Raw genomic sequence first — 26666 nt, forward strand, 5'->3', positions numbered from 1 at the left:
TTTCTGCATAGTTACACATTTCTTGCTATCTTTAAATCTATAGGTAAGTTAATAAAAAACCTAGCACAAGGTATTAAATTTTGGAAATAAATAAAAGAAACAATAGTTTTAAAATGTTTTATTTTCCTGGATAACAATTATTATATAATATTCATACAAAATACACGATTTATTAAAAATACAACACTTAAATACAAGCACTTCATGACTAGTTTTATTAATTTCAAAGATCTAATCGTTTTTAAATACGATTTTTTTCATAAAACGGTTACAAACCTGACGAACAAACATTTTGGAAAACCGTGGAGTAGCCATTATTATAATTAAAAGACTACTCAAATAAATATCATTGATACATACTTTGGCACTTATTGTATATTTTTCACAATAATATAATATTATACATTAAATAGAGTGCATAGTCCATTGTTTTATAAATAAGGCACGTCGCCATTTTCTTAAAATCTCTAACTCAATAACAAGCACGTTATATATTTTATATGCTTATAAATTTTAATATTTTTAAATAAACGCGTCGAATAATTTATTAGCCAATAATAACTTCCCTTCAAACAATTTAAATACAAAAATATTATAAATAGCGCCTAGCATTAACTGTTACAGGACGGTAGCAACCTTGTAAAAATGCATGAACATAAAAAAATTACACTCAATACTATGTATACATACATCTATATATTTCATAATTCCACAGAATTTTTCCTATAAAATACCTTAAAATTTCAACCTTAAATCTGTCAAAACAGCGTATTCCATAAAAATCCGTTACAAATAGCACAATTCCGTCAGATAAACAATATTTCCTATACGAATAAAACAACTATTTTACTTTAGATATATTTAAAACTATGTACAAAATCTCCAAACGCCCGAAGCTCGGCTGAAAGCGCAAAGCTACAAACCCACGTGGAGTCAACCGACGTGGGCGGAAAATGTCGCCAAAAAATATAAAAAAATGCTTTATTTCACTGTGGGGGGCATGGCCGGCTGGTGGAAGGGATGGTACTGCCGTGAGAGTATACTTTCCTGGAAAAAATAACAAAAAATAAATATTATATGTATGTAGGTATTGGTTAAAAACAGGTTTGGTCAGGATTGCCAAAATCTATAAATATTCAATTCATACGAAAATGTAATTTTATTTCAAAAACCCTTTGGACTTTAACTAACAGATAACCAATTTTAAAATCGAGAAAATACCCTAGATTACTTATTACTTCTAATAAGTAAACCTAAGAAACTTACCACATCGCTGTGTATATTCGGATCCCTCATCATGTTGCGCTCTTGTAAAATTATTTGATTAGCGGCGCTGTGAAATAAAATTTATTTCAGAACATTAAAAAATATACATCCATTATTTATTTTTCGGTATCGAACTTGAACTCGTTAGTAATTTAATCCATTTTTTTATGTACCTATAGAAAAATTTGTGAGATATTGTGTTATTATGATAATAAATGAAATAAGTATTCGTAAAGACTACAGACGTGATGTTTGAACAATTTTACTCAACTTACAGCTTTATTACGCACTAAATAACTAGCGAAGAAGGGCAAAAAACAACATTAAAAACGGATTTATATAAATATAAAACCTGAAAAGAAATATGGTAAAAATAACAAAATAAATGTGAAACATCGTACGTGTCCATCTCCTCCTGCGAGAGGTCGAGCGCGTCCTGCATCTCGCGCGCGGTGCTCTGCAGGAACTCCGCGTCACAGTACTTGCCCAGACCTTGCTCGGTTAGCACCTGCAATATACAATATAGGATCCCGAAATTTACTACCCTGAATATATGAACCTGAAATATAGGATACAGAAATGTAAGATAAACTGTACTCGCGAAATATAGGGTCCAGAAATGCAAGATAAACTGTACTCGCGAAATATAGGGTCCAGAAATGTAGGAGAAACTCTACTCGCGAAATATAGGATCCCGAAAATATGTAGAGTTCGGGAAATATAGGATGCTGAAATATATAATTTAAAAATTTAGGATCCTGAAATATAGAATCTATCCCAAAATATAAGATCCTGAAAGTATCTAAGCTAATGAAGTGTAGAAAGTTATTCTATGTATGATGATAGATGATTGAAGTAGATAAATAAAGAGATTCGAACATAAAATTTTATACTTAACTTATAAAATTTATATAGGGATATTTGAAATTTGGGAACAAAAACATGCAATAAAATACCAGTTATTAACACAGAAGTTTTAAGCTATAACGTTACACAATACATTCAGTTTATTCTATTTTATATTAAACTCACCCGAGCTATAAGATTCTCCGCTGGATTGTCTACACAATAAGGCACGTTGTTTGTCTGTTTGGGCATATTGTCACGATCTGTTGTAAGTATAAAAAACATGTTTATTTCATTATTATTGTATAATGGTTAAAAAACCACACGCAAATTCAAATGTACACAAAAATCAAAACCAAACCAAAAAAAAAGGAAATGGATTTTTAGGGTCTCCATTCATTTAAAATATGTAATCGTTTCTTTTTAATTCAACAAAAGGGATAGGCATAATAAAGACCGCGTAATCTTGTGGTAATCATTCCATATAAAGTTTTTACGAAACGTCTACAAGTACAGACTAACTTAGCACACTGCACAACAATTTTGTTATTTAGAGCCAGAGCGTGCTTACAAAATTTTAATACAAGAATTCATACATAACATAGTATAGATATATGTACTAGTATAAAAATAAAATATAATTTTTGTTAGAGTGGTGAACCTATATTATAGTAGAGTCATATAGATGCATATTTTTAAAAATTCTTCGCAAAAAGGCATGCATATTTTATCATAATCTCATCAGCCCATGCTGTTATCTTTGAAGTTTCACGTACAAAATAAGATCCTAGCATTTAAAAGCTTAGATATAGGTAATAATGAATTAAAGATAGCCTTTAATTGAATTATTATAGTGCTTATAACGTTTAAGATAGCGCTCCTGGATATAATCACTACCTAGTTATTTAGTCTTCGAGCATTCCTAACATATAATTTTCGTTTTAAGACCGCCCTGCCTAAGTATAGTTTTAGCAGCATATTTACAGATATAGGTAAGGTAGGTAAGGTAAGGTACCTACAAAAGCAACTTATCTGAATTGATATATCCTTAAATTTGAAGGATGAAATTAAATATTATATAATCATACATAACAATAAATATTTTCTTCCCTCGATTAAACAATTTACCTTAATTTTAATACATTGACGAATAGGTAAGTATCTCGTACCTGATCCCACATAGATTTTATTATGTCATATTAAAACTGGAAATATTTTGATAGCATAGTTTTTCATAAAACATGCTTTTAAATCCATGCTTTAGACTCAATCATGCACCATGCTTACGAACCTATTTATATACACATTAAACAATTCTAATACATAATTGTTTAAATGTATAAAATAAATGCATGACACAATCAAAACACACTAAAAACTTACTGCTGTTTCTCATATTCTTCATAAGTTCGTTGGATGTTTTTCTGTAAACATTACCAAGTATTTTTATACTAATGCCATTTTATAAGATTGAATGAAAAAATATTTTTTTTTTGCTGAATTTACGAACGTAACTTTTAATAAGAGAAATGTTTCACATATAAATGTACCACAAATAACTACCACTATAATAATAATTATTATTGTCTATACATAATAATGCGTTTAAATTATATATGCGTTTAAATAATATGTATTGCTTCCATTCCCTAGAGTGCATTCTATTAATACAACGCCATCTATAACTTTTACATATTTTATAAGAAAACACCTTGGAGAAAGCTTTGAAAGCTCTTCCAGCAAATATTTAATTCAATACCTAAACATTAGATGGCGCAATACTAAAACTTAAAATATGTATGATAAATAGATGCGCTTTTATACAATTCTTATAATAAGTATATAGAGCTTTCACGCAAAATTTATTTGGCTCGGCATTAGTATAAAGATTCAAAACATGCAGATTATTTTAATGTGCCATGATTTTAAATACGACATCGATACAATATAAATACATAATACTATTAACCATATTAATTAATCTAACTGATTTTGAGAAAACTTTTATTCCGAAAAAAATGTAAATAACCTAAAAAAATATCTAACATAGAAGCCACATAATTTAGCTAGAAAATAAAAAGAGCTTAACATAGAAAAAGTCATAAAATTATTCGAACAATAGAAAATGCAATAAAAAGAGCTAAACACAGGGAAAGTCACAGAATTTAACTAGATAATAGAACTTACTCGATAACCCTGAAGATCCTCTCCGAGTCCTTTCCGTGAAGCAGCGGCTGCATCGCGATCTCTTCATCACCATCACTGTTCTCATCATATTTACTGAGGAAATTATCAATTTAATATGCCTTCTTCGCTTTATATCCTACTCATATTATAAATGCGAAAGTTTGTATGTTTGTTTGTTTGTTACTCCTACACCCAAAAACTGCCGAACCGATTTTCATGAAATTGGCACATAGAGGGTCATTTGAAATTTATAAAGGATAGTTTTTATCCCATTTGACGTCAGAGAAACTGCGGGCGGAAAGCAAGTACGTAAAAAAAATGCTAAGAGCTATAATTTTTATTTAAATAAATATTACCTTAATTATGAAGTAATAAAGGCTTTTTATTTCATTTTTGTTTATTTTATTACCTTATCATTGACTTGATACCTTATTGTTAGCGATAGTGAATACACCTTGAAGCTCATAAAGTTCTCATAAAAACAGAATAGCAACATTTATGCATGCATTATTTTTGTAATTAATACGTTTCATTATGTATTTTTGTAAAAACTATTTGTTTCTTCTTTTAGTGTCTTATATCGTCTATCACTTACTTCTCCTCTTCTGGAATCTTTCCATCCATACCCAGTTCCCTCTGCATCATCACGCTTAGAGTCATATTCTTGTCACCTACAAAAATACTCAAAATTAAATCCAAAGAACATGAAAAAATATTTCTCTTTATTCCTTCTTGAGCATCTAATTCATTTATTTTAAAATACTCGAATAGAAAACTTCAAATTTCAATTTTTCGAAAAAGTTTATTTAGAAAAAATTAAATTATAAGTGAATACTTTACCATTAGCGGATTTAGATTTAACCATAGTTTTTGGCACTTTGCGCGGTGCGTAGAAACTGCCGCGTCCTTTCTTTATACTTGTCCAAACTTGACCAAATAGTGTGTGATTACGCTGAAATATAAATTTCAAATTCAATCTTCACTATACTATTATTATAGAACACATATATTCAAAGACCCTATTAAAGAAATATAAGCAAACATAATTATTATAATGGTCTAAGATCCGAATATAGGTTGACCTTCACCGGCGTGATAATAGAATGAGACCAATTTTATAATAAATGTACCTAGTCTATTAAAAAATCTATTAAAGATGGGTTTACTGGAAAAATCCTGGACAGGACATTTTAATTAAATTTGAAAATCCCGTAGGTTTGACTTGATTGATTTGATTTGTAATACGCAATAAAGAAGATTGATTTAATTCCTAAGACCGCAATTTTACATCTGACAATAATGACTGAAAAATTAGGATAATTTAATAACTAGGCTCATTATGAAAATAAATAAAAGATAATTGTAGCAAATCAACTCAACCTACCCTATGCATAGGTTCCACAGTCTCCCCAACAATCTCATCCAGGTTACCCGATATAGCCCTCTTTAGTTCAGGACCCGCCTCATGCAAGGTCCTCAAACCAGCCTGTAAGGTCATCTGGTTATTCTGAGCTGCCGCAAGCTCTTTGCGCTTCCTGAATCTGTGGATAGCGTTGTTTGCCATTAGCATTGTGATTTGGTAGTAACCGTTTGTTAGGTCGAATGTTCAATGTGATGTCGATGTCTCAATGGAAGCTATAAGTTTCGATTTTGAATAGTTTGAAATATTGGAGTAAATGGCCAATTAATAAAGAGGGTATAATAATTTTGAAAATAGGCCAATGCCGATATGAGAATCTATCTAAATAAATGCAAGTAACTAGGTTTATACAAATTAATTATTCGCCATCCTGACAAACTCAAACTCACATAACAAACTGAAAATAATACAACTACTCAAGAATAATGCTTCGCATATTCATTGCAATAAAATAGAAATTTCATATCATTCAAAATAACATAGGGCAACTTCATCCAAAATAAACATTCCAAGAACATGTCTTCTCGACGTAAACTCAATAATTTAACAATGTTAGCCAAGCCAGTTGTGATAACAAGTGGATTTCTCATGCAAATCTTCAAAAACACCGAAATCACGCTAAAACAATAAAACGGGCTAGCAAAATGAAAAAAGTGCGAATTGTAAAAGCGAGTGATTGTAGGAACAAAAACAGTTATGCGTGGAGAAAACATGCTTTGGAATTAATAAGATTTAAATCATGCACCAAGTCTGGTCAAATGAAACTCAGAATTCGGAATGCTAGGGAACTGAAAAAGAAAACTAACCGAAATCAAACAACCATCCTAAATTAGTTGGATTATAGACACGTTATAATATTATTGTACATGGATGTAATTGAAAAAAGATTTCATCTCTACGTGTAAAGTTTAGAATTATTAATTACCGATGATTGTTTGAATTATAAAAAGGGAGTATCAAAAACTATAAAAGGTAAAAATTGTAAAATCTTTAAGCAACATCCTCGGCTATCGTCAGAATGCCGAGGACAAAGCAAAATTACAGCAAAAATTGCATTGGTTGCTTAAAATTTAAATGTTGACTTACGCATGGTTCCTATAAAATAGAATATTATAATATTAGTATTGCCTGTTTTATACCACTTACTTTCTTATTATAATTACAATTAATGACAGAAATTATCAACTCAGTCCAAATCGTCATATTCTGTTTCATTGATAAACGGTTTTTAATAAAGCTGAATAGACTTTTTGTTTTACATATTTTGTTGTTTGTTACTCTAATCATTACAACTGTATTAGTTTGAATATTATTAACTGTCATTAATTGTTGTAAACTTTCATTAAACAACGTATATTTCATTTCTATTCTACTCTACTCTATCTACTGTGCATTTATATTTTACACGTCATGCCAGTGCAAATATTTGGCGACATACATTTACTTCAACATCAATAAGCACATCATTATAATGCTTTATATTTTATACTTCTTATTTTAACCTATGTTCGTTCGTTCGTTACAATTGAACTTAAAAATAGTTGACAAGTCTTTTTTCTAAAGTCGTTGGAAAATACCCGTCGATTACGCTTACACTTAACCAATTTTTATGAAATTTGGTAATTAAACAGATTGGACATAAAAAAGATCAGGAAGTATTCAATCAAAACATTAAACTTATAGGAAATGACGCAATATTTAATCTTGACGATCAATTGCAATCGAAATAACTGCCATTAGAAAAATTTTAAAATTTCTACAGTTTTCCATCTAGATAACTATTCTTCGGTTTAAATTTTCACAAAAACAGCTACAAAGGATACAAGTTTATAATTGACAACCTAGATGACTTTTCCATTTAAATAATCATTTTACAAGTCAAAACACATGAAAAATCTATATTTATATTTTAATCTATTTCTACAGACTCACCGTCTAAAGTAGTCCTGAATGAGGAAGGTAGCATAGAACTTGCCGACCGTGATCTCATTAGGATCTCCCGGTGGAGGGACCACTTGGTCCAGCAGTTTGGGAGATGTTCTCTTCCATACCTTTTTGATGATAGAACGCAGTTCTGTGTTGCATTCGTCTATTACACCTGTTTGAAAAATAACAATCTTGCATTAGATAAGATAATTTTTTATCAAAACCTATTGATATACACATTAAAATTGCACAGTCTGTCAAATTTAAGATTATTTTGCAATGTAATATAATTGCATTCAATGTCATCTTTTAACGTAATTTCTTTAATATCCCCTTTTAAATTGCAACTTCTTATTACCTATCATTTCTCTAATGATATTTTACCTACTACTAACCATTTTTTACTTACTTGTCATTGTCTTCAACCCTATTCACTTCTATTTCTATTTCCTTAGCTATATCACCAATATTAACGACCATTGCGTCATCGAAAAAGAAATAAAAAGTTTTCCTATAAATAAACTTACCAGTAGTTTTAATTTGCAGCTGTGTCCGTACAACAGCAAATAAAGTGGCGTTAAAGTTAACAGTACCATCGGAGTTGAGCGGCATGTTCATTGAAACGAGACGCTTGCAAGCCGTGCGGTGCGGACATAGCTTGCCGAAACCTGTTATTATTATATAAATATATCGAAAATACATGTATTTTGACAGTCTTATCTTTTCCAAATAAACGTACCTACTTAACACTAAAATTTGAAAACAAATTTATTGAAAAAAAAGAGGTGAAGGAACTGTAATTGGCTGATACCAAGTTGACTTATCAGATGATAAGTTGATTCCAAAATTAATTAATGAATATTAATAAGCTAAAATAAAATACCTACCAAAACATAATATTACTTACCCAATGGAGGACTGATTTTCCTCAATAATGTTACCACATCCAAATGTTTGATACGTCCTTTGGCATCCGGGTCGTACTCACTCCACAATCTATAAAAGATACAAATAAAAGAAATAGACAGTAAATTCATTATAACAATTACAAATTCTTAGTTCATAGGAAACTGAACAATAATGCGTTTCAAATAAAATGCAGTTCATTTTTGAACAAATTATAATGAATATTGTAATCGAAAACTCACCTTACAAATTCATCAAGATGATGCGGTCCCAGGATAGACCAATCTCTCGTCAAGTAATCGAAGTTATCCATAATAACAGCGACGAACAAGTTGATAATCTTAAAAACAACATTTAATTTCTCATCGCAAATAATAATATAATGTTAATACTTATCACAGAGTTTTTCTCCAATTTAAAAATTTCGAAAGAACAACAAATAGAACAGCCTAAATCAAATTCTTTCAAAACTAAATCAAATATACCTATAAAACAGTTAAATGTTATTATCTAAATAATAATAACGAATTTAACAAAGCACTAAATACCAAATGTGTCTTAAAAGAAATTAAATTTGCACCACTAAAACTACCTCCTTTTAAAACAAAAGCACTTACCAAAAACGTACAAAGCAGCGAGAAAGATATAAAGTAAGGGAAGGAGAGGCGGGTTCCACATCCTTCATCAGAGAATGTGGAATTGTCTCCATCAGGCCTGAAGCAGGCGACCGGTACTCCGGGATGCTCGTCTTCGTTTGGTGACAGAGCCATCATTATGTCCTGCCATGCTTCTCCTGGCATCATAATATAGCATCTTAATATATATAAATCTCGTGTCACAATGTTTGTCCTCAATGGACTCCTAAACCACTAAACCGATTATAATAAAATTCGCACACCATGTGCAGTTCGATCCAACTTGAGAGATAGGATAGTTTAAACATGTAGGTACCACGGGCGAAGCCGGGGCGGACCACTAGTATTATTATATAGCATAAGATACTTTAATAATTGTACTTAGAATAGATAATCTATTCTAAGTACAAGCTTAACAATCTTTTCATGAAATATTTTTAATAAATCTAATATTATAAAGCTGAAGAGTTTGTTTGTTTGAACGCGCTAATCTCAAGAACTACTGGTTCGAATTGAAAAATTCCTTCGGTGTTGGATAGCCCATTTATCGAGGAAGGCTACAGGTTATACCTACATCTATATCATCACGCTAAGACCAACAGAAGCGGAGCCACGCGGGTGAAACCGCGGAGCGAAGCTAGTGTTCTATAATTTTGATCTTAATATCTTTGTATGTACCATGTTTTATGCAATAAATGATTTATTTATTTATTTAATCTATTTTTTCACTAAAAATGTAACATCATTGATGATCTAAGTATAGACCACAGACTATAGAAAATTGACGTTATTAACTTACCCGTAGCTGATCTAAATAGCACCATCAGTGCACCACCAAACGTTTGGAAATTGTTATTTCTCGTTATAATATCATCATCCAGTGCTATTTTGCCAAAGAGCTGAAAATATATGCAGAGTAAAAATAGGAGAATTTGACATAATATGTGGCGTTGGTGTGATCTCCGCTATAATAGTATATGTTGTAATTTGTTTGTAATTATAGTTTTATGAGGCTATATCAAATGCTCACGTCATAAAGCATCAATTATCTTCTATTTTATGATAAAAATGAATCCAAATGTGTTGCTCGAGAACGGCTGGACCGATTTCGTTAATTATTTTTTTATAATATTCCTTGAAGTACTGAGGAATAGTTGTTATGATGAGAAAATGTAAACATGTACCACAGGCGAAGCCGAGGCGGACGATTAGTAACTTCATAATACATATTAAACTCAAGGATACAAGGACTCAATTTCAAGGATATCAAAATGGCAAATGACTATTTGACTGGCCGGTTGGCTTGGTTGGTAGTGGCCCTGCCTTCCAAGCCAGAGGTCGTGGGTTCGATCCCCACACGGGGCAAATATTTGTGTGATGAACATAGATGTTTGCTCTGTGTCTGGGTGTTAATAATTATCTATATAAGTATTTATTTAAACTTATATAATATGTATGTTTATCAGCCATCTGGTTTCCATAACACAAGCGAAAACTTAGTATGGGATCAGATCGTGCCGTGTGTGAAAATTGTCCCGAAATATTTATTTATTTATTTAAAATATATTTAAAACTCACCTGCATCCCAACAACAGCATAAATGAAGAACAACAGAACAATCAACAAAGCCACATAGGGCAAAGCTTGAAACGACTTTATGAACGTCCACAATAAGGTTCGAATTCGCTCGCCTCGAGATAGTAGCTTTATAAGTCGCATAGCTCGAAACAGTCGGAAGAAGATGACGTATTTAAGAAGGGTACCCTGGAGAAGAAAATAATATATTTATAGATTTGTGGAAACAATAATGTAATTTAAAAGATAAGATAATATTATTTAAAAAAATCGTTGATAAAATTTACGTTGCTTACCTCCTTGTTTTCAGACTCGAAGACAGACGCGTCGAGCTGCAAAAAATAGATAAATAAATAAAATAGTGGTTCTAATATTTTATTATAAAAATATCATATTTTGCTACCCACTAAGGCTTAAATTTTGAAAATATTTAACAACGTAGTAATATTCTATATTAATTTAAAAAAAAACTATAACTTATTTAAAGGAAACACGGCTTACATCTTTCATTTCCAAGGGGGCAAGCTGAAAAAAACATTAAATGTTTAATTGATAAAACTTTCAACCGAGAACTGTCATTATTATAAAATAATTATGATTATTTTTCCGACCCAAATATCGACCAATAGAATTGCACCATTCGACGTCACGTGGTACAACCTCTATGGTATTATACTGATAATTTTTTGAAAATTTTCTCTGGTAGTTGACGTCAAACTGACAGGTTGAATTCAACTGTGAAATTATTGGCCGATATTTGGGACGGAAAAATAATCCCCCGAATACCACACGAGCTTCAAAATTATCTGGCATTTCCCTCAAGGTTCCCTGCAAACAAATAAAGTCGTCAAGTTTTTCAGGAAAAATCACTCGCGCTTCGCGCTCGTGATTTTTTAACCTTGACTAAAAACTTTTGTTTGCAACGAACCTATCGGAAAATACCCGATAATTTTGAAGCTCTTGTGGTATTATAAGTGATTATTTTTCCGACCCAAATATCGACCAATAGAATTGCACCATTCGACGTCACGTGGTACAACCTACATGGTATTATACTGATAATTTTTTGAAAATTTTCTCTGGTAGTTGACGTCAAACTGACAGGTTGAATTCAATTGTGAAATTATTGGCCGACATTTGGGACGGAAAAATAATCCCCCGAATACCACACGAGCTTCAAAATTCTTTCAAAATTCAAAATTCAAAGCTCTCGTGGTATTATAAGTGAGTATTGTGATATTTCCTGCCTCATTAGCATCTGATAAAATAAAATGTTCACTCTTAGAAACAGAAAAGTGTGGCTTACTATTACTATTATTTATATGTAGGACACCTTAGTTCTTGGTCAATAAATTACTGTGTAACATATAGGCTATACAAGATGTCATATCATATCTTCAGAATATTCGTTCTATTTACAAAATATGTATCAGTAAAAAAAGTATACTCACAGCTGGCAGTTTATTTTCGTTCACTTGTGTCACTACAATATCTATTATACTACCCACAACCAGAATAAAATCTGTTGTATTCCACGCGTCACCGAAGTAATTCTGTAAAAAGTTTAAAATATGTACAACGAGAAAAATAAATCTTCTCATTCCAGATTTAGTTAAGATCTGGGCTGTGGCCTTCGGCAAATATTTATAATTTTAAGTTGTAACCAGTACTAGCGTACTTTACACGCAGTTCTTGATATTCCTGCATACCTTTGTCTGTTTCTATCTTTTAAGGTCTTTACTTGCTTTACTCAATTGATTATGATGAATTGCTTAAAAAGGATTACTCACCTTAAATCTAAATGCTGCCAATTTAAATACGAACTCCAACATGAACACTGTAGTTAAAACCATGTTAAGATAATCTAACGCCTGGAAATATAATGAGCCAGATTAGTGATAGTCAATATAATAGTAAATCTAAAATAACAAGAATTATGATATCGTCAAATACTTGAACAACACTATATAAAAAAACCTGCTAGTAATAATGTTTATTTATTTACTACTTACTTTCTTATAGAGAGGTTTAGCGTCATGATATTTCATCATAAGTGCAACTGTATTGAGTACAATGAAGAAAAATATAACATACTCAAATCTTTGTGACGTCACAAACCACCATGTCTTATACTGTATTCTATGTTTTGGTATGTACCTGTAATTTAAACACAACTTCAATTAATTACCTGTAATTCAAACAAACATTTAATAGTTCGATTTAACAAGATTACTCTAGAATTAAGTAACGCGTTTGATATGGTATCCATATAAAAATACACCTTTACATGCTCTATTTAAAGTTTATGTGCAAGGAATAATCATAGAAACGTGAATATTTTACCCTTTCAATTAGTTTGAATAGTTGTCGCCATAATACCATACAAACTTATTGAAGAATTAACATGGAGTACCACAGGGTTCTAATCTAGGACCACAATTTATAAAAAAAAATTATAACTATATGCTAGATTACTTACCTTCTTATTGGTTTCGCTTTTAACGCAAATTCTATACAATTTCTTTGATTTTTATCTAATTCACAATCTTTAAACTCCTGCTCTCCTTCCTTTTGGAATGTTACTATAACAAAACCTACGAATATATTAACCTGAAAACATTAATTGTAGTTAGTATAACATGGTTAATATTACTTAAAGTTACATACATTATTAAACAAGAAGTTAAACTTACCATAAAAAATGCTATCACAATAATATAACTTATATAGAAAAACGCGACAAGCGGCCGAGAATTTTCTATAGGTCCGTGATTCTCTTCATTCGAATCCATTGATGTTGATAATAAACTATAAAAATATTTAAAGGTATAATTATATCAAAATAATTCAGTTGTTCTTTGTTTTTACAAGTACTTAACACCATTTAATTTTAATTAGAATTGAAATTGAACAAAATATAAAACACCGAATGATCATAACGATGGCTTGAATATCGAATACAGGGATTCAAAAATGTATATGAATAAATAAACACACAGAATCAAATCCATATTAAATAGGAAATACACATTGACAGTTTTAAAACAATTTTGTCCCTTTTATGGAACAAATACAATAAAAACTAAAATAACTTACCCTGGCCACCCTTCAAAAGTGGACACAGTAAACAACGTGAGCATTCCATTCAGTACATTATCAAAATTAAACTTATTTTTCATCCAAATACGATCTTCGATTGTTGGTTTATTATTCTTATATACCAGATATGCTCCCCTGGAAAATAATTGCGAAATACATATTTAGTTATAGAAGTGGGATAAAATCTAAAAATGATCGACTGTATGAGGAAAGTACATTATGCATAAGGATTCGGAATTATTTTATGATGAAACAAATATCAACTGTCAATGAAAACTATAGGTAACCTAACTAATGTTCTCTAAACTTATAATTCAAATCTCGATTAGCAAAACTTAGTAAACATAGGAATTCCAAAAAAATAGTGATAATAGTGATAACGATTATGATAAACTACATCTATATAATGATTTATCCTGGAATAAATTTAACAATGTTATAATTACAATATTACTTGATACAATACTTACTGGCATTGATCAGAATCCACTTTGGTTATATCTGAACACATATAGAATTTTCCCTGAAACCAACTCGAAATAATTATTTTATCGATTGCATATAAAAATAGTAATAACACAGCAAAATTTAAACCATACCATGAGGAAAGGCACACACGTGATTAAATTGTTAAGATGCTATATATATTCATATATATTCTGACCAAATGTATATGATATTTTAAATTTAAAATTAACGTCTTAGTTTTTGTACAATATAGTTACTTTGTGAACGATTTTTTATTATTTTTTGCTTTAACTCAGTTTCGTTTACTTTGTTAGTTTTATATTATCAGCTAAACATTATCTTCATTCCGTAAAGAAAATATTTATTACAGTACGCGTAAAGAATCATTTTTCCCGATACAGTCTACTTTTCTAATAATATTTTCAAGTTTACATTATGTGCTATATTAAAAAATACCATATTCCTTTGGACAGAATATCAAATAAAGCAGTACCTTAAACAATTGTATGCCAACAACAGCGAACATAAATTGCAACATATGATTGATCACCAGAATGTTCCCGATCGATTTTATTGAAGCAAACACACACTTGACCACATACTGTCACAAGAACAAAGAGTTACGTTTGTTAAATCCACAGTTACGTTACCAAAAAATAATTTTCCATTCATCCAAAAACGTGACGTTGCATCGCGAACATTTGTGTAAGAAAAATAAAAAAAACTGTTATTCAACAAAACAAAATATTTTACAAGACATTAGTCCTTGGTTTTTAATTTCAAAAAACAAAATGCCAGTGTCCTGATCTGACTTAAACAAACTCAAAAAAAAAATCGTGAAACCAAGTACCTTATTCCTACTTCTCGAGCGGAAATGTCCAGGTAGGGGTGCAAAAAAACACAAAAAAGCTCATTTTGAGTCCAAAAAATCACATACAAGTACAAGTAGCACACAACACCTTTGGGTTTTGTGGAAAAAAAAAGTTAAAACGAACACGCGTGAACCTAAAGCGAATTTTTGGACCCACGGACAAAGCAAGGGTTAGTAATGATCGAAAAGAAAAAGCCTCACACACAAACGTAATCAGATTATTTGAGAGTCAGAAATTTCTAAACAGCCCAAGATCTAAATAGTCGGATGCTGAGAACGAAGCATTATTCTCGATAGATAGAGAACGTTCTAATCAAGTAACGTGCGAACACAGCTAGTGCTATACTTACTACATAAAATGATACCCAAAGGTGTCGTTGAAAAAAAAAACTCAAAATAAATGCAAAAAACATTCCTCTACCTTGAACATTTGCACTCCCATTACAGCGAACATGAACTGAAGGAGGTTTGTCACCAACAAAATGTTGCCGATCGTTTTAATAGCAACGATAACGCATTGTACTACGTGCTAGAAATACGTAAAAAGACATTTTACTAAACTGGACTTTATTTTGTATGAGAAAGAGTCGATATTGCAATGGTACTGACCTTCAAGCCCTTCGCGCGGTTGATCGCACGGAGCGGTCTCAACACTCTGAACACTCGCAAGATTTTTATGAATGAAACGTTGTTTGAGCTAGAATATAAGGAAAAATTAATAAACAACTTGTAAAAATGGCAATGAAAAGAGTTTTTAAACTTAAGCATTTATGAACGTAGGTATATCAAACATTTAGAAATAATGATGCGCAGACAATGCACAGACAAGATGATATCTCTCATCTTCTGTTTTTAAAATTCTACTTAGATATTTTAAATTTTTAATATGGTTTTACATAACGATGTGGAGAAAACTATACGATTTATTGTTATCGAACAACCGTACAGATATAATAATGTTAATACTGATCAAAATGGTAATAATAAAAATAATTAAACAGACGATAAAACTCACCCAGTCAAAGAAACAAGAGAGACTATAACAACTAACAAATCCAACAAATTGAAAGCAGATCTACAGAAAGCGTCCTTGTGCAAGATGAAGCCGTACGTGATGAGCTTTAGGAGTAGCTCGATGGTAAATACTGTGGTGAAGAAATAGTCGATTTTGCGGAGTATCTGGAATATTTAATAAATGATTTGAGAAACCATATAGCAGTAGAAAAAAAGGGAAAACATATTGTTTATTTATTGGCTTATTTGTGAAATTGTGTTGTACAATAACTTATAGAGCTGCAAAAAGACTAATATATACAAGATAGAAATTTGATATAGCTTTGTTGGATAAACTACAACAAACAAATAACACTTGATAAATAAATTAGATAAAACAAGGGACCCCAGTTACGGATAAGGACAAATAAAGAGTTACAGAAATTTTCATATGCCCAGTACTAATATTTCCTACGCAGTAGACTAGTCTGAATCGAAAAATAGTTAAACGGACAATTACACGGCTAAGAAAACTATTTATACTTTTATGCAAAAGGGTATTTAACTAGAACAAGTATTAACAACTTTCCGAGTTGATAGTAGTTTAAAAATTGATCAAATAAACAAAATCTTGATTTATAATTGGAAAGAAAAAGACTAACCTCACGCTTAGCTTCAGTAGCTTTCCCCTCAACAGGATCCTCCATCGCCAACATGAGAGACGAGGCGAGAATACAAACCAAAATGAGATTTCTGAACCAAGAGTTGTTCTGTACTTTGTAACAGGACACTCGGAACCTGGAAAAATTAAGAAATTGTCAATTTTCAATATATATCGCTAATATTACAATTTCTTGTTTTGAAGTGAAACTTCTTTAGGCGCGTTGAGAGTAAAATATCAAGGTCGCGTCATGGCAATACAGTCCAGCATGGGTAAGGCGACGATTTTGGTATCTTTGAATCTTGCCAAAGAAGTTTCACTTCTGACACGTGTGCTCGACGCACATGCTCCTTTTTTCTAATCATATTACTTATTATAAATTAGTAACAAAATCATAATATCTAACTTGTATATAGATACTTTGATTTTTGGAAATTCTGAGCTTACTTCTCCAATTAAAATAGAAAATTTTAAAAATTGGTTTATTTCTCCGTCTTACCAATTATCCTTAGAAAATACAAAGAAACTGGTAGCTTCTGGGATAGGTTTTTCTTGAGTTTTTATTTCCACTTCAGACAATCTTCTAGGTCGAGCTGTGATGGTTGGCTGGCGTTTGGGAGGAGGCTGTGGTTCTTCTTTCTTTATGTCTCCTAAAATAAAATTAAATATAACATGTTAATATTGTGGTACCATCAACATACAGTAAAAAGATAATGGGTAACAAGTCTATTTTCGATAAATGCTTTGTCACGCTTATTTTTTGTTTTTAGAACAGTAACTACTGGACTTCTTAGGCCCGATTTTTCAATCCTTAGTTAAAACTTATCCGTCCAATAAAGTATTACGCGATAATATTAAAATGTCACGTAAACTGTCAAATATGGGCAAGAAGAATACATTTTTGTAATGGTAGTTTTATACGTTATTCGACGAATTTCGACGAAAAGTCAGCCCTTAGTCAATAAAAAAAGAAAATCACCCTAGAATTGATACTATTTCGTTATGTGCAATAGTTACAATTATAACCATCATCGTGGCCATTCCTATATTCTTTACAATTATCTATTTTTTAAATATTATAATGTATTGTATTTCGTCATAATATAAAATGTTACCATTTTGTTTCTTCTCAGCTGTCACTAAAACATCTTTAACGTCGTCATTTTGCTCTTCTTGCTCTAACTCAACCTCTTCTTCAGATCCTGTCTCTTCGTATTCATTTTCTGATCTATTAAAAAAAACGAAAGCTTTAATTAACATTTTAAGGTTAAAAAAGCTCTCAGCCATAGCTTATAAAACGTGAATTATATTAATGACAACTAATAAGTAGTTGATAAAAATAAAGAACCACATTTAAACTTTAAAATACGTTAGTTACCTGGCAACTCGCTTATATTTCTTATACTTTTGGCTGCATGTAAAAATTGCAATTAGATAAATTATCATCTTACGTATATTAATATCGAAATAAAATTATTATTCATACCAATATATAAATTCATATATATTTTAAGCCCTCACCCTTCACTAGAATACCCTTCTTCATCATTAGCATATTCATCATCAGTTTCACCTCTCTCTTCATCTAGTTGTGGATTTCCTGCTTCAGGGTTATCTGCACCCTGGATAATATAATTAAATTATATTTTTTCTTTATCTAGAGAATTATATTATAAGCATTTTATATTACAATCTTTATATTTTTAAGAGACGGATTTAAGTAAAAAATTCTAATATTTTCAACAAGTTTTACTTATGACAGTTTACATTTTTTTACTTACTGATACTTACTTCAATAATACAACACGATGCTATTAAATAAAAATTATTTTCCTCACAATTAATACTAAAAATATCATTATCTATTCTCGTCTTAATACTTACATCTTTTTCTTTAACGATTTCTTCATCCATATCTTCAGCGTCTCCTAAATTATCAACAGCAATAGCCAAGAACACGTTCAAAAGAATATCTGTTGTTTTTGTCTCAGGAATATTATTATTATAAATTTCACAACAAATATATTTATTTACAAGCATACTGGATTGTTATAGTATATGTATGTGTAGCTGTGGTCTTTCCCTTTGTTTAACTATCGTAAGATGATTTTATTTTGGATATAACACATCAGTTACAGATTTTAATTATTGTCTAAAGTAATATTATATTTCATTTCTAAATAAAATGATCACTGGCCTTTAGTTTGATAACATACGTGTAATTGTAAATCTAATTTACGAATCATACCCAACAATAACAACTTTGTAATTTCCAAGACCATTTTTGCACCAAAAATAATTTTCCACTAATCTTATTTATTAAAAGGATACAGTTACCACAAATAAAGATAACAATAAAGTATATAGAGGCCAACATGCCGGGAGTCCCCACTCCACCGTACGCGTTAATGCCGTGGTACATTACCACATTCCAGTCCTCGCCTGTTAGGATCTGATCAAAAATAAAATAAATAAATAAGATAATTATAATACATAATTAATGTTTAATTATTATTGTTCACGAGACGTTATAAATGAAGTAACTGATATATGCTGAAAATTATATTGAATGTATTGATACGGGAAAATATTTTTTTTTTCCGAATCGGTGGTAAATGTAAAAAAATGTTATGACGATTCAAAAGTGCTTTTATAAGAAGTCTAATTGTATAAATATATGTTTGAGTTTGAAATAAAGATATAAAATGAATAGGACAAGGATGTAATAGGAATGCAATGTATTGTAAATTAAATTCATAAAGATGATAAATGCAGGAACTACATAATACCAGTAGAATTAAATTAGTAAGGGATACTTGCAGAAATATAAGAGATGAAACCAGAAATAAACCTGAATGTAAGTGTAAGCAAGTAAGTACTAATAGAAGAAATTTTATTGAATGAAGCTATCAATAATTATAAACATCGTTAAAATGAAGTATTTAAACCTACACAAAATCAATGAAAGTCATAATTCAAGTAAATACCTGAAACATAGTCAACACAGCTTGCCAGAAAGAGTCAAAGTTATGTCTTTCCTTCTGTTCCTCTGGTTCATAATCGAATCTTCCACCAAACACCTGCATCCCGAGTAACGCGAAGATCATGATGAAGAGGAACAAGAGTAAGAGAAGGGAGAAGATGGACTGGATGGAGTTGAGAAGAGATGCTACCAGGTTGGAGAGGGAACGCCAGTACCTGGAAGTTGAGTTAAAATAGATAAAAGATTACCTGAAAGTGGAGGTAAAGTGGATTTTAATTTTACTGTGGTAGAAAACGTTAAGTGTTAGCTCAAAATATTAATATAATATAAATATTAAAATAATAAATATTTCAGTTATACTAAGAGCAGTGGTAATAAGATTATTTATGTTTTTAAAGACCAAAGTAATTTATGTAGAAATTAAAGCATGTAGAATCTTATTTTAATTGCAATTTAATTGAAATAAAGAGAAACATATCATAACTAACAAAAACAGATCAAAAAGAAGTTAAGTATTATGATTCTAAGACCAAATTGGATAAATTTTTATAAGTTGGATGGATATATAAATCTGGGATAAGATTTAATGACCAAGATATATTTATAAGAGAAGTAGCGATAGAAACGTTACAATGTACGAATACATTTTACTACCGCTATTATCATAATTCTTAATATTTTATCTCTATAATTTTACCAAAAAGGAAAAACAATACTCACTTAGTAACCTTAAACACCCGCAACAATCTAACACATCTCAACACAGATATACCGAGCTGCGGAATCGTTCCCGATATAGTGAGAGCCAGTTCGACAATTGAACACACCATCACGAAACAGTCGAAACGGTTGAACAGGGACACGAAGTAGCCCTGTAAAGGGAAACAGATAATATAAAGAATGAAACAGGTGAAGAAAGATATGGAGTAAAGTATTTCAGTAAATATGGTAAAATAGATAAAATTAAACAAGTGATATAAGTCTAGTAAATGGTATTGAAAATGATGGTGATATATCAGATGATGTAAATAATATAATGATAAAACACGGAAACGTTGTAACATGACCAAGTCATCAAACACCTAATAAAAATGTATATAATCATAATTAGGATACTGCTATAGATGAACTCACTGTATTCTTGTAGAGTTACAGATATTTTGATAAAATAAAGCATTATACAACAAATAAAAATGAATAAAATCACACAATGTTGTTTTTCACACAATCTGTTGGTTGCCTGGAAGAGATTACTTGTTAGTAATAAGGCCGCCCTCTGTGTTGTTTGTACTAGTTTAAGTCCTATTGTACCCACTTTTGTTATGTTGGCAGCACAATAAAGTGTATAAAATAAAATAAAATAAAATAAAAATCATAATTGACAACATTAGGAAGAAAAATACAAGCTTGACTTTAAATGCAATGATATTACACTCGAAATTAAATTAATGGAATTGATTTACATTTTTTTTCAAATTATTAATCCTATAAATTATTAAGTACATTCAACTTACCTGAAAGCCTAAAGCGTACATCTTTACCAGCATCTCCATCGTGAAGAGTACCACAAACAAGTAATTTGCATAATTCTGAACATCATCTAACCATGGTGGTTGACTGTAACAGAAATAGTGTAAATTATAAGTTAAATTATGAAACGAAAGAGTTAGAAAGAGAATTAATTATTCAATAAGAGATTACGACAAGAAGAGCAAGATAACAAAACGCTAGACGAAAAGATCATAAAACAAAACATGTTGAAAGGGATTGTTTCAATTTCATAATTATTATTTAAATGCAAAAATAACAGATTTCCTTATTGTTTTCCTCTTGCCTAATCTTCAACATTTAAAAAAAATATTCATATTTTTTTATAGCACGATGTAGCTTGAGAGGAGTGTGTGGGCTAAATTTTCATTTCAGTAATAATAGGCATTAAACTAATTGTTTTAATATTTACAGTTTCAGATATAATCAACGGTAAAAAATATACTCACTTATGATGTTCAGTGGCCAAAACAAGTGTATTCAAGAACACAAGAACAATGATCGCCCAGTAGAAGGTCTGCGATTTTACCGCTTTACGACATGCTCTGCGCATGCGACGATTTACCTGAAATTAGATGACATAATAATGAGGACTTTTTCGTTAAGTAATATTATTTTATGGAAAAACGCATCTTTTTGATGCTAGAGGCGTATAATAAACTATTTTTTCTATTCTTTCAAAAATTCTAACATTTTCACTGGTTATATGCTTTGTTCAAAAGTAGGTAAGTGTATATACTATCTTTATCAAGGAATACTATTCCTTCAACTTTACTAGAGATCAAATCCGTCTTAAAAACGTCTAATTTTATATTCGTGTCAACAACGCCAAATCTTTATAACATAATAATTATTATAAACATTTATAATAAAACAAGATCGTTATTTTTATCACGATCATAAGCAAGGAAGTATTTACTCACTTTATCAAACCTCTTGCAATATATTTTGCAAGATGTCGTCTGTTGTGCGTCACCGTTCGCATTTAGATTGTTCTGAGAGCCTTCATTATTTTTTCTTTCTTTCTTGTTTCCTGAAAAAGAATAACAATCAGCTTTTTAAATAATTGGTTATAAATATTTTATTATTGGAATTTCACGATTTTTTGAATTGCCAAATCTGAGTCATTTCCAATGTCTTTTTAATTTACTTAACTTAAAATTCACCATACCATACCATTTGACTGGCCGCTTGGCTTGATTGGTAGTGACACTGCCTACCATGCCGGAGGTCGTGGGTTCGATTCCCACCCAGGGTAAATATTTGTGTGATAAACATTGATGTTTGCTCTATATCTAGATTTTAATTATCTATATAAGTATTTATTTAAAATTATATATGTATGTTTAGCAGCCATCTGGTTTCCATAACGCAAGCGAAAGCTTAGTATGGGATCAGATAGTGCCGTGTGTGAAAATTGTCCCAAAATATTTATTTATTGAAGTGAAACTTCTTTATCGGGGTTGGACAAAAATTTAGTGTAACATTTTTGCGTTACGCCGTACGCGTAACATTTTTGCGTTACGCCGTACGCGTGACATTTTTGGGTTACGCCATACTCGTGTCATTTTTAAGGTCATAAAGAAGTTTCACTTCTTACGTGTGTACTCTAGTACACGCATACATTTATTTATTTATTAATATAACATTGACGATAGTTGTTTTCTAAATTATGACTTTGCTAAGGAAATAGCATACCCTGTTCATCCTGGTCCTGATCCCTTTGCCCCTGGTCGTTCTCCAGGTCGAGTTCCTCCGCGACTGTGATCCAGTTGAGGTAGCCCTTCAGGTCCTCTTCGAACTGCTGCCGCTCCCGGGACTTCTGGAAGTCCCCCCGGTTCTTCGCTTTCTCACGCTCTTTCGAGAACTCTCTGGAAGGATTGGTATTGATTAATCGGTGAAATAGTCAACAACGGGAAATTAATACCTAAGAATTTTATAATGGGAACCACATGGGCCGTGCAACAGCTAATTTTAAAACAGGTTTTTTGGAAATTGATATTAATCGTTATTGATATTATAAAAAAATGTTTGTAGTTAGAGAGATTATTAATAGTAATAGTGGTGAAGTATCTCATTTCCATGGGAACTTTATTGGACAGTAGATTTGATAGAAAAGATATTAAGGTTTTAGAAATAATATTTTTATTGGTAAAGTAAAAAAAATAGAGTAGGAAGATACTTATGGATATGGGGTTCAGTTTAATATTAGATAATATATTTTGAAATTTTTATCATAACGTTATTATTATTTGGTGGTAAAGATAGTTTATACTTCGAAGGTTCTTATCATTTATCAAGTAGTTAACGATGTTTCAACAGACAACCTGAATAAACAGTAATTAGTATGTTACTTGAAATATCACACTCACCCAGACAACACACCAAGAATCAGATTCATGACGAAAAAGTTGCCAAAAATGACCAGAGTCACGAAATATATCCAGACCCAGGTGTTGCCTTTCACATCTGCTATCTGAAAATAACCAATATTTAAAGATTAAAATTGCAATTTGATAAAGGAAAGTTCAATAACTATAAAAATCTGTTTGAAATCAATAGCTGACTAAAGTTTGGAGATTACCATACAAAATATAGACAATATTAAAGTATAAGTAAAATTTTACATCACTTAACTATCCGATTGTTTTGAAATAATTAACATTTACTGCAGTTACAAATAGAATTGCTCTCTCTATAGCGTTCGAAACGTCTGGATAAATAAATAAAACATTAAACAAATATATCAAACTAGCTGTGCTCCACGGTTTTACCCGCAGTGCTCCGCTCCTGTTGGTCTCAGCGAGATGATATATAGCCTATAGACTTCCTCGATAAATGGGCTATCTAACACTGAAATAAATTTTCAAATCGGGCCATTAGTTCCCGAGATTAGCGCGTTCAAACAAACAAACAAACTCTTTAGCTTTATAAAATTATAGTATAGATTAAAATCCATTAAAAATACTCACAGCATACATAATATCAGTCCACCCTTCCAACGTGATACACTGGAAGACAGTCAACATAGAGTACCCGATATTATCAAAGTTGGTGATCCCAAAGTTGATCCCCTCCCAGTATCCCTTGCAGACCTCCCCCTCGTTGCAGTGGTTGCCCACTTCAGCGTCCCGGGAACAGGGGGTGGGATCGTCTACCATTTTACCTGGATAACGGTTTAATCATTTCATTTTTTGGCAGCAATACAAAAAATAGTAGGTAAAATACTAATTTAAACATTGTAAAAGCCACTTCAGCCAAAGTTGCAGAGAAAGTTTATATGGGCATTTGTTTGTAACCTAAGGCCATACAAAAATATACAGTACAGGTACAGGTACATAACCACAGTACAGGTACAGGTAATATAACCAGTACAATAGGTACATATTGTGCAAAACACAATCGACATTATTCCACTGTCACAGCTGGCCTGCAAGTAGTTCCTAAGATTAACGCGTTCAAACAAACAAACATTTAGTATTATTACTAGCTTTCCAACCGTGGCTTCAATACAAAAAAATAAATTCCCATGAAATGTTTCATTACAGTAGAGTAGCCAATATCATTCTCTAGCCTTCTAACTATCTCAAGACACAAAAATCATATAATATCGCTCCGTTTCGTAGTGAAAGATAGACAAATACACTTTCGCTATTTCTTGGCAACTATTAAGCGTGTCACACACGGTGAAGATACTATAATATTTTATGTTAAGGAAATTTTGTGTCAGTGTTTCGGGTCATTTGTAACAGGATGGCGGTTCTACAGGGGTCTTAGTACGCAATGACAAAAATGATGGTCAGAACGCTGATACCGGATACCTTAAGATACTGTAATATTTTATATTAGAGAATCTTAACATAAAATATTATAGTATCTTCACCGTGTGTGACGCGCTTTATATTATTTGACACTAAATATTATATTAATATAATATTTAGTGTCAATTTGAATAATTATTCAAATTAAACCAATCAGCTGTTCCGTTTTTATTGTATCTTAAAGCATGTCATAATAAACGTTTCTTTATCTAAATGTTAACACAGTTACAGATAAATCTAACGTTAGTAAATAATTGCGTTTTGGCCACAATCAATCACGCCCACGCTTCCTTTTGCAATCTTCTAAATACGTGATCATTGTAAACAATTTATAAGAAATTCGTGTTTTTGGTACTATAACAGCTAAAGATGATGATGATCACCGATATCCATCACCTAACATGACATTATAATAACATCAATTTACAATAGAAAAACTTTGTTATGTGGAAAAAAGAAGAAATTTCCATTCATGTTTTAAAAAAAAACATTTTGTTTAATATCTACAGAGAAACCGTTAGACATAATTTTGCAGTAATCGTTCTGCTATTTCAATTCTATTTTCTAGTAATTTGGTAATACCTTCCAAATCCAACTATACATACAGAGCTTGCCAAAGAATTATACATACTGGGTACAATGTAATTTAATTGCAGACTAAGGGCCGATTTTTCAATACTTGGATAAAACTTATCCGTCCAATAAAGTATTACACGATAATATTAAAATGTCACGTAAACTGTCAAATACGGGCAATTAGAATACGTTTTTAAAATGATAGTTTTATACATTATTCGACGAATAAGTTTTAACCAAGGATTGAAAATCAGCCCTAAAGCTAGTAAAATAGCAAATACTAAATAGATTTTGCATTTTCGAACTAATTTATTCAGAAAACAAAAATCTTTCAGAATTTACAATAGCAACGGCGCCGTTTCATCAAGAGCCTAGCCAATACATGAAACGCCTGAATTAATTGGTTCCCTGCTTCATAATAAACCGTATACATAATTGTCAAGAAAGAAAAGAATGCTTATAATAATAAAAGTATAGAAGATAGGAAAATAATATTTTTTTCATACCTGTCTTATTATCAAAGCAAGTATCATGAAGGGCTCCAGCAAATAATTCCAGACCAATGATAGCATAAATGATAATCACGAAAAGCACCAAAAACGCAATGTGGAACAAAGGTACCATCGCTTTGAGAATCGAGTTAAGAACTATCTGAAGACCTGGAAAGTTTAAGAAAAGAACTATTAAAATGTGACAAAATTATAATGGAGATAAAAAGTCGATTTTAGAATTTTAGGGCAAAGCATAATAAGAGGCAATGTTTCTAATAATAATAAAAGTACAGTATACAAGAAGTTGTTTCTTATAATTAAGTGATTGCAGATTCCTGTAAGCTTTAAAAATTCGATATTGTAAACAGCTTGAGATTTAAAATTTTAATAAACT

At 31.0% G+C, this 26666-nt stretch overlaps 1 protein-coding gene across 3 annotated transcripts in view; it reads right to left on the reverse strand.

Moving 5' to 3' along the window:
- Nucleotides 1–103: 103 nt before the first annotated feature.
- LOC149477610 (muscle calcium channel subunit alpha-1-like) overlaps nucleotides 104–26666 on the reverse strand; it is a 44902-nt gene continuing 18339 nt past the window's right edge. Inside the window, exons 6-48 of one of the 3 annotated variants that reach the window (XM_089710157.1) lie at nucleotides 26288–26440; nucleotides 24357–24550; nucleotides 23757–23860; nucleotides 23083–23255; nucleotides 22308–22417; nucleotides 21834–21949; nucleotides 21351–21453; nucleotides 20557–20708; nucleotides 19841–20051; nucleotides 19185–19305; nucleotides 18738–18826; nucleotides 18375–18475; nucleotides 17969–18081; nucleotides 17353–17503; nucleotides 16855–16990; nucleotides 16215–16378; nucleotides 15809–15896; nucleotides 15621–15728; nucleotides 14331–14383; nucleotides 13858–13995; nucleotides 13455–13569; nucleotides 13241–13371; nucleotides 12774–12918; nucleotides 12552–12632; nucleotides 12213–12314; nucleotides 11263–11286; nucleotides 11058–11093; nucleotides 10765–10950; nucleotides 9986–10085; nucleotides 9169–9344; nucleotides 8794–8891; nucleotides 8553–8641; nucleotides 8173–8313; nucleotides 7652–7817; nucleotides 5684–5840; nucleotides 5140–5251; nucleotides 4895–4970; nucleotides 4300–4392; nucleotides 3496–3536; nucleotides 2299–2375; nucleotides 1668–1774; nucleotides 1267–1333; nucleotides 104–1047 (exon numbers count right to left, since the gene is read on the reverse strand). In XM_089710157.1, the coding sequence (XP_089566283.1) occupies nucleotides 982–1047; nucleotides 1267–1333; nucleotides 1668–1774; nucleotides 2299–2375; nucleotides 3496–3536; nucleotides 4300–4392; nucleotides 4895–4970; nucleotides 5140–5251; nucleotides 5684–5840; nucleotides 7652–7817; nucleotides 8173–8313; nucleotides 8553–8641; nucleotides 8794–8891; nucleotides 9169–9344; nucleotides 9986–10085; nucleotides 10765–10950; nucleotides 11058–11093; nucleotides 11263–11286; nucleotides 12213–12314; nucleotides 12552–12632; nucleotides 12774–12918; nucleotides 13241–13371; nucleotides 13455–13569; nucleotides 13858–13995; nucleotides 14331–14383; nucleotides 15621–15728; nucleotides 15809–15896; nucleotides 16215–16378; nucleotides 16855–16990; nucleotides 17353–17503; nucleotides 17969–18081; nucleotides 18375–18475; nucleotides 18738–18826; nucleotides 19185–19305; nucleotides 19841–20051; nucleotides 20557–20708; nucleotides 21351–21453; nucleotides 21834–21949; nucleotides 22308–22417; nucleotides 23083–23255; nucleotides 23757–23860; nucleotides 24357–24550; nucleotides 26288–26440 (4964 nt within the window). In that variant the 3' untranslated portion in view covers nucleotides 104–981. Of the gene's footprint in view, nucleotides 1048–1266; nucleotides 1334–1667; nucleotides 1775–2298; nucleotides 2376–3495; nucleotides 3537–4299; nucleotides 4393–4894; nucleotides 4971–5139; nucleotides 5252–5683; nucleotides 5841–7651; nucleotides 7818–8172; nucleotides 8314–8552; nucleotides 8642–8793; nucleotides 8892–9168; nucleotides 9345–9985; nucleotides 10086–10764; nucleotides 10951–11057; nucleotides 11094–11262; nucleotides 11287–12212; nucleotides 12315–12551; nucleotides 12633–12773; nucleotides 12919–13240; nucleotides 13372–13454; nucleotides 13570–13857; nucleotides 13996–14330; nucleotides 14384–15620; nucleotides 15729–15808; nucleotides 15897–16214; nucleotides 16379–16854; nucleotides 16991–17352; nucleotides 17504–17968; nucleotides 18082–18374; nucleotides 18476–18737; nucleotides 18827–19184; nucleotides 19306–19840; nucleotides 20052–20556; nucleotides 20709–21350; nucleotides 21454–21833; nucleotides 21950–22307; nucleotides 22418–23082; nucleotides 23256–23756; nucleotides 23861–24356; nucleotides 24551–26287; nucleotides 26441–26666 lie in introns of those variants that run through there. The other 2 variants (XM_089710158.1, XR_016317539.1) reach the window with 2 other exon arrangements.

Source organism: Colias philodice, chromosome 24, assembly GCF_061535455.1.
Source record: "Colias philodice isolate Cphi_HAF_F1 chromosome 24, ilColPhil1 Martin Lab GWU primary, whole genome shotgun sequence".
Lineage (NCBI taxonomy): Eukaryota > Metazoa > Arthropoda > Insecta > Lepidoptera > Pieridae > Colias > Colias philodice.